This window comes from Acyrthosiphon pisum, chromosome A2, assembly GCF_005508785.2.
Source record: "Acyrthosiphon pisum isolate AL4f chromosome A2, pea_aphid_22Mar2018_4r6ur, whole genome shotgun sequence".
Classification (NCBI taxonomy): Eukaryota; Metazoa; Arthropoda; class Insecta; order Hemiptera; family Aphididae; genus Acyrthosiphon; species Acyrthosiphon pisum.
The window spans coordinates 23929022-23937238 of record NC_042495.1 but is presented as its reverse complement, the minus strand read 5'-3'; the positions used below and the strand labels follow the sequence as shown (position 1 = coordinate 23937238).

General features: G+C 30.2%; 1 protein-coding gene across 6 annotated transcripts; it reads left to right on the top strand.

Annotated features, from left to right (window-relative positions):
• Window positions 1-13: 13 nt before the first annotated feature.
• On the top strand, window positions 14-6538 carry LOC100167966 (kelch-like protein 2). Of its 6 annotated transcripts, none has more exons than XM_029490127.1 (9): window positions 14-234; window positions 2375-2479; window positions 2559-2722; window positions 2783-3011; window positions 3085-3260; window positions 3333-3429; window positions 3559-3715; window positions 3783-3894; window positions 3955-4096. In XM_029490127.1, the coding sequence occupies exons 3-9, from the start codon at window positions 2613-2615 to the stop codon at window positions 3962-3964; spliced, it is 891 nt and encodes a 296-aa protein (XP_029345987.1). In that variant the 5' UTR covers window positions 14-234; window positions 2375-2479; window positions 2559-2612; the 3' UTR covers window positions 3965-4096. The 6 variants fall into 6 exon arrangements, with proteins under 6 accessions (XP_029345987.1, XP_008178316.1, XP_016656111.1 ...); XM_016800622.2 differs by lacking the exon at window positions 14-234 and adding an exon at window positions 1779-2276; XM_008180094.3 differs by lacking the exon at window positions 14-234 and having other exon boundaries at window positions 1778-2479; window positions 3789-3894.
• Window positions 6539-8217: the final 1679 nt, after the last annotated feature.

Sequence of the window (8217 nt, the reverse complement as noted above, 5' to 3'; positions counted from 1 at the left end):
GCAGATCGACATCCACGACTTACCCGCCTTTTTTTAGTTGTAAAAATCCGAAAAATGTTTATATTTTTATTGTACCTAACGTACTGACAATTAATATCAGTGCCATTAGTTCTTGTATGCCCGCCGTAACCGAGAAGATCCACAGGACAGATTTATTATTATGTTTAGCACACGCTCGACTAGCCTTTGCTAATAGTGTGTATTAAATTGTTTGTGCGACAACACTATTATCAGGTACTCAAAAGGTTTAATTATTTGTATTTGTACCAGCTCTAATATTAGTCGGGTAAATAAGCTTGAGAATTTAATACGATAAGCTCCTAATATATTATATCAATGAGAATTGCAAAATATTAAAAACCCATAGTCACAATTTTTTTTTTTTATACGCATTTAAAGTTCAAAACTCGTAAAAATACGTAGAAATAACAACAATTATTTTAAGTTAGAAATTCATAAAAATATTCTTTTTAAATCGTAGATTTGTAAATGTAATACGAATTTTCCCATAAGTTTTTCTAACTTTATCAAAAAAAATTCTACAAGAAAGTAAAATTAAATTTTTATGAGCGTTTGAAGTTCATATTTTTACAACATTGGATATTAACTCGATTTCACATGTAGCGATTTTCTTATATTCTTGTAATTCAAAAACCAATAATCGTAGGTACATGAAATTTCCACCATATATTTATTTTATAAATTTCTATATTTGATTAAATTTTCAAAACATTTCAGTTCTTTTTGAGCAATTTGCAGACATTTTAAATTAAGTATAAATTTTTTTCTTTAAATGACAATAAATTTTTTTTTTTGGTCAAAAAGTGTGAAAATATAAAACTAATTAATTAATTTAAGGCTCCTGATATATTTTTATTATAGCAGTTGAAAAATATTAAAAATACATCTACACAATTTCTTTTTACAAGATATTAAATTTCCAGTTTTGACGAAATATATTAAATTTGAAATTCAAAAATTATTTTGCAGTTAAAAATTTATAAAATGTTTGACTTTTATAATAATTAAGGATTGAAAATTTAAAACAAGCGTCCACATAAATAGGTTATTTATAAATTACTTTATTCGCAATAATATCATCAATTAATATAGGTACTTAGTAATGTATAGGCTGACTGACCGTCTTTGCTTCTACGTTTTTCTTATACAATGATATTATATCGTTGAATTAAAATTTGACATAAACAATTAGGTACAGTGAACTACTTGTAAAATCTACTGTACAGCAGAGCGACACACACTTGCCCACCTTTTTTTCATTTTAATTTAAATTGTTCCTATGGTTACAAGATTTTTACTATTGAAATTGAAAATAGTAAAATGATTTTAACAATTTAATAATTTAATATTATTGAACAATAACTGTTCTACGTTTTTCAGTAGGTTTTAGACATAGTTTATATTTTTGTTTATTTAAAATATTCATTTGACATTATTGCAACCTAGATCATAATTTGCGTGTCCGACATACTCGTCATTACGCGGTACTGTGCCACACGATAAAACAAACGAAATAACTTACTAATAACAATATTATAGACCTGTTTCTTTTTTATGAATTTGAATTTTTTTAATATAAATGTTGAACATAATTATTAAAAATTTCAATTTTGATATTACTTTTTATTTAACAGAGGGTTCTTAACAATAAATATTCATATCGATGCTTTGAATTTATTTAGAAATCGATTTTAGGACCAAATTTAGTAATATAATATATTATAATATATAATATTTAGCAAAATAATAATAGACGGAACTTTTTTTTTTGTTTTTAAAACAAGTGAAGACGTGATACATTATTATTGTATAATTATGAGATATATTACACAGTAATATAGTAAACATTACAATATAAAGTGAATGTGTGTGTGTGTGTGTGTGTGTGTTGGAACAACACTGACTGGTCAAGGTTGGCAAGGCTGTCGCGGGGCACCGATGTTTTTTTGTGATCGGCCGTCTTGAAGCGTACATGATTTTTTACTTTTTTTTTATACGTATTATGTATTAAAAAACGAACGACGCCGTTGCCGTCGTGTTTTCGTTTTCATTGCATTGCCGAAATTTATGGTTTAAAAGTTTTATTATTCGCGCTTTGGGTACGCCACGTCGATCCTATAAGGTTGTGCTGTACCTACGCCGTTGCACGTACGCTGCGTGTTTGCGTCTGTTAGCGCGTTTGTGGCGACGACGGTCGTTGATCATTTCCGTGCCACCATTTGCGATTAACGTCAACTGTGCATACATTATAATCAGTAAGGCTTCCGCCGTAACCGTGTCGGCTATAATTGTTGGCACCCACTTGCACTATTAATATACGTGCTCGATTGTGGGTGATGCTGTATGATTACAGTATCTTCTATACGTCAAGATTGGCTGTTTTTACAATTGTGATTGGGGACTTGACGACGTTCGGACCATCGTCGTGGATGTATTATTGCTTCGACCCGTGATACAGGTTTTTCTTTTATCATATATCATAACATAAATATTGTTATCAGCATCTTCAGCTGCCTTGAATTAAAAATCAATTTTAGGATAAGATTTTAGACCTAGGTGTTCCAAGTACCAGACATACTATATTATTAGCAATGCAAAATACGAAGCGAATTCTGGAACCCAGTCGATGTGAACCAGCTATGTACGAGTATAAGAAATCGTCGTATGCGGAGAATTATAATGTGCTACAATCCTTACGCAAGTAAGTTGAAGTAATTTCATATGTGCTAGACAAATATTAGTAACACGTTTTTGTTTTTAGAGATGAGGTTCTTTGTGATATCAAACTAGGAACAGACGATGGTGGAGTTATATTCGGACACAAAGTGGTTCTGGCATCGGCTAGTCCATATTTCCTTGCAATGTTCACGAATTTTTCAGAAAAGAATCAAGATCAAGTTACTATCAGGCAGTTGGACTCTAGAGTCCTACATCTCTTAATAGACTTTGTTTATTCTGGGAAAATCTCAATCACTGATAAAAATGTACAGGTAATAATAGATAATGTTTTATTTTACTATAAAAGACAAAATTGCTTATATTGTTTTTTGTTTATTTCTCAAGGATTTGTTAGCAGCATCAAATCTTTTACAGTTACAAGAAATCAAAAAGGCATGTTGTGATTTTCTAGAGGCGCAACTATGTCCTACAAATGTTATTGGAACAATTGCATTAGCTGATTTACATAGCTGTACAAAATTGTTAACAAGTTCAGAATTATATTTTAAACAACACTTTTCGTACGAAATATTATTTATTTTTGTTATTCTATAAGGTGTTTGTGTTTATTATTGTTATAATATGATTCTTAGAAACGTGGTAGAAGGAGAAGAATTCCTGTCCTTGTCGTCCGAGCAAATAGTTAAGTTGATCTCCAGTGATGAACTTACAGTTCCATCTGAAGAAAAAGTATGCAAAGTTAAATTGATAATAATTGTTATATTTTAGTATCCATTACGGATGGGATATTTAAGTAATCCACTTACATAAATATAATATAGGTAAATAATTTATAAGTATACCTATTGATTGTTGTAGATATTTGAAAGTGTTATTCAATGGATAAAACATGATTTGGATTCCAGAAAACAAATTTTGCCCCAATTAATGGAACATGTGCGTTTACCATTAACATCGAAAGATTACATATTAAAAAATGTAGTTGATGAACCTCTTCTTAATAATTGTTTTAAATGTAAGATTTTCACTCTATATGATTTACTACAGATTAATTTTTTTTTATATATTTATAATTTTTTAAGGTAAAGATTACGTAATTGAAGCGTTACATTGTCTTTTACTCAAGTCAGATGAGCTTATCACCATTCCACATAACATCCGGACAAAACCTAGACAGTATGGGGTACACATAAAGTATGATTCAACTATGATTTATTTATTTTTCAAATATATTAAACGATTTAATTATAACAGGTTATTTTAGTAATTGGTGGATCAGGGATCAATTACGAAACATTAGATAGTACAGAATGGTATGACCCAAAAATCAACAAATGGCAGTATGGACCAAAAATGATTACACCCCGTCATGCTGGTTGTGTAGCTATAGTAAACGACAATGTTGCATTATATTTGGGTGGTGAAAATTCTAAATCAACTTTTCAATCTGTTGATGGGCTAAAATTATCGTCAGAATCACCTCATTGGATACCAACCTACAACATGTTAGTTAAACGTCAAGATTTTGGAGTTGGTGTTATAAATAATTATATATATGCTGTAGGCAAATATAACTTATTACTTTATTAGTAATTTCTGTTATAATGGAGCTACTAACATATTAATATAAATTATATTAATAATTCAAGGTCGGCGGTTTTGATGGCAACATTATTTTAAATTGCGCAGAAGTTTTTGACTGTAGAACTCGAGAATGGCGAAAAATATCTAATATGTCTACTAAACGACGTGGTCATGGGCATGGAGTACTCAATAATCTTTTATATGCGGTAATTTTTTTATTATTTTATGATTTTAAATTTTTATTTACATTTGTTATAATAACTGTATGCGGATTGAACAAATTCTCCCGAGAAAAATCATAAAATATATCCACAAAAAAAAATATTTTGATAACTTTAAATTTTAAATATAATAAAAACATAATATAATATAATATTAAATACACTAAAAACATAATAGAATAAATAATAAAATATTAATTTAAATATTTGTTTAAATATCGGCTTAATTCAATAATTTAATAATTACAATTAGAAACCATTTTTTTCATTGACAGCGCAACTATTATAACTATATATTTTAGGAGTATTAAAACTCAATTTCTTTTTTTCGGTGATTGGAAACTGCGCCCACAGTACAGGTAAATCACACATGTAAACTGCACCCAAGTTCTTATCAAGTGTAAAAATGAAATAATATGTAAGCTGCGCTGGGGTAAATTTCAAAAATCAATAGGGAGCTATGTTTTTGCAAAATCAAACAAAATCGCAATACTACAAATATTAAAAATCTACAATACTTAATACTTAGTACTTTATACTTAATTTGTCACAGACATAATATAATATGAAAAATTAATGATTGAAAAAAATATAGTTTTAAAAAGTACAATCTTTGGACAAATAATAGGTAACATATTATTGATACATATTCATCAATCGGAGTTTTGTCACTATTATATTTATTAATTAACGTTTGTAACTTTTTTGTTTAATAATTTTGATATTTGAAGGGTTCATTTATTCTATTACATTTTATACATGTGGGTATGTTTCTATTTAATTTCTCTTAACTTTTCTATAAACATATAAAATATATTTGTATGAGTTGTACGATAGGTACTAGCAGACCTATGCTGGATATACCTAGTGATGACTATCAATAATTGTCGTATTACTTAAATAGTAATTATTCTATAACGAGTTGGTATTATGATTTTTGTTTTTTTGGACGAAAATAATTTTTGTGATATTAAATGGAAAAACTGGGGCGCACTTCACAAAAAATTTCGTTTGGGCACAGTTTACGTATTACCACAGGGCATCTTTTGTTTACAGTTTTATACATAACGTAATAATTAAAGTAATCTTATTAATGTTACTACTTGGTAATATTCTTTATGTTTGGAAATTATAATACAAATTATGTATAACTACTAAATGTCTATTTTCAACATTTTAGATTAATTTTTAATTTTAATATACCTGAATTATCATACTTGATCAGGCTTGATTTTTAATTTCTTATACCTTTTGAACATATTTTTAAATATTAATTTCGATTAATATTAATTATTAATACAAATTTTAGTTCAACGTCTCATAAATGTGTTTTTAATCACTGCCATTGAAAAATGCTATATTGTATTCCGCAAATTGTATTTTCTACGGCAAAGGGATATTTAATCTACAACTGTATTAATGAAACTGTGTGATCCGTTTAGGTAGGAGGTTATATTTCAGAGCAGAGATTAAACACTGTTGAATGTTATCATCCCAGTCTTGATAAATGGACGCCAGTTGAAGAAATGCGTGTACGTCGCTGTGATTTGGGTGTTGGAGTTTTAGATGGTGTACTGTATGCTGTAGGAGGTAATGATGGATTAACAGTGCTCAGGAGTGTAGAAGCATACAGACCAAGTCCAGGAATATGGAATAATATTCCGGACATGCATTTATGTCGACAATCTCCTGGTATTTACTCGTTTATTAATAAATTCTTAATAATTGTTGTATGAAACAAATGTTTTCGAAACATATTTAATTTAAGCTTAACTTCTGAATATAGGAGTAGCTGTAATAGATGGACTATTGTATGTCGTCGGTGGAAGCGACGGGACTTCTTCTTTGGATTCAGTAGAATTTTACAACCCCAACACCAATGCCTGGACAATGGTCACAGCGTCAATGAATTATCCACGGACGTCAGCAGGAGTTGTGGTCATTGATAGGCCACGACATTTTGAAGCTGGTTATCATTCATAATTTTTTTTTTCTGGTTCAATATATTATAACAACAACGTTCTTATATTGTACACTAGTATCTTAATTGTTTTTTGTTTATAGGTTTTGAATGTTTAATCATAATAAAAATTGATAGCACATGATAGGCCACCATATTTTTCGTGGGCTGATCAAATAATTTGATGAGCACATATAGCTTAGGTACAATCTTTCTCATTGTACCAGTTTTAAGCGCAATATAAAAATAACTATTCCTATATTAAAAACTTTTTAAAGTGACTTCTAGAACACATTTGAGACCTGATTATGTATTTGTAAATTGTTGTGTTAAATTTAAAATTATTAAAATATTAAAATTACAATAATATAAACTATAATAAAATGATGGTCCGGATTTACAAATATTTTGGTATCGTTGTACATTTTAGATAATTCTTTCAGTTTTTCAGCATCTTCATCTAACTGATTAAATTTTTTAAAATATTTATTTGTATTTATTTGATCGGAAACACGGCTGTTAATTATTTCTGGCATTTTTAATATTGCGCGCAGATTCGGATTTTCTTCCAATTGTTTCAGTCAACTTCTATTTGCGTGAGGTTCTCCTTGTCGATCCGTGACTTGTATCGAATGGATCAGAGCTTCCCTGAACTCCTCGTGGACCAGTTCCTTTAAATTGGGCGTATTTAACCTTGTCGTTTCTTCGGTTGGGTTGGTGAATGTGGCTAACACCCTTTTGTTTTGTACTCTGCTTACAGCGTTACCGCACATAGCTGATTTCGTGACTTCTTGACATTCAATGATGATGATTTTGTCTTCTGCGTGATTCTCTACTTTTATTCCTACGAGGGTTTCAGTGCGGGGTCGTAGCACTATTTCAGCCTCGTCAGGAATGAAGACTTCATTAGTCTGATAATTCAGAATGATTTTGTTTTCCACCATAAATGGTCGTCTAAGGATACCATCGTTTGGGATTGGGAATGCAGAATGAATTACTTGGAACATTGCAACCATAATTTTATCCTCGATAAATAGTTTCAATTGTGTTTGTCCCAGTGTGTGTACTATCTGGTCATTAATGCCTTTTAGATGATATATGACATCTTCATACACGATTGTCTGATCCACGAGAGAAGATATTTTTATTAGATGAAGCTCACTCCCAGAGTCTAAGAGTAGCTTCGATTTTTTGCTGATGGTCTGTTTAATGTGGCGCGTTAGATGATCTCGATCTAATTCTGCTTTGAAGTAGAGGATTGACGGTGTTTACCAGGCGCCCACCGCTGGTGGCCGGATGCAGCTGGTTTTCCTGCTGGTTGCCTTCTTTTTTGTAGTTAACATAATTCTTTTTACGGCAATCTTTCAGCAGATGTCTAGGCTTTTTACAGTAGTTACATTCAATTCTCCTAATTGGTGCTTTTGTGGAAGAAGGTCTTGAATTTGTCGTTGTCGGTTTGCTCCTTCATCCTTTGCCATATGACCAACTTTATTACAGTGAAAACAAGTGGGTTTCTTCGTGGATTGGTGTGGCGCTCCATATAACTTCTTTGTCGCTTCTTGTGAGTTTCTGAGAGACTTGGGTAGTATTCCAAATACAGTATTCGGAATACTGTATTCGAAATACTTTTTAAGTATTCCGAATACTTTTTAAATACTTTTTTTTGTAAGTATTCAATACGGTATTTTGAATACTTTTTACAAATATTCTGAGTACAGTATTCGGAATACTTTTTTAACATCCAATATTAAT

Excerpts from the sequence above, each read along its gene's own strand:
- LOC100167966 (XM_029490127.1), top strand. The coding sequence starts at position 2,613 with ATGCAAAATACGAAGCGAATTCTGGAACCCAGTCGATGTGAACCAGCT. Across the intron at positions 3,430-3,558 it reads CAGTTCCATCTGAAGAAAAA|ATATTTGAAAGTGTTATTCA; the intron begins GTATGCAAAGTT and ends TGATTGTTGTAG. Across the intron at positions 3,716-3,782 it reads TCTTAATAATTGTTTTAAAT|GTAAAGATTACGTAATTGAA; the intron begins GTAAGATTTTCA and ends TAATTTTTTAAG.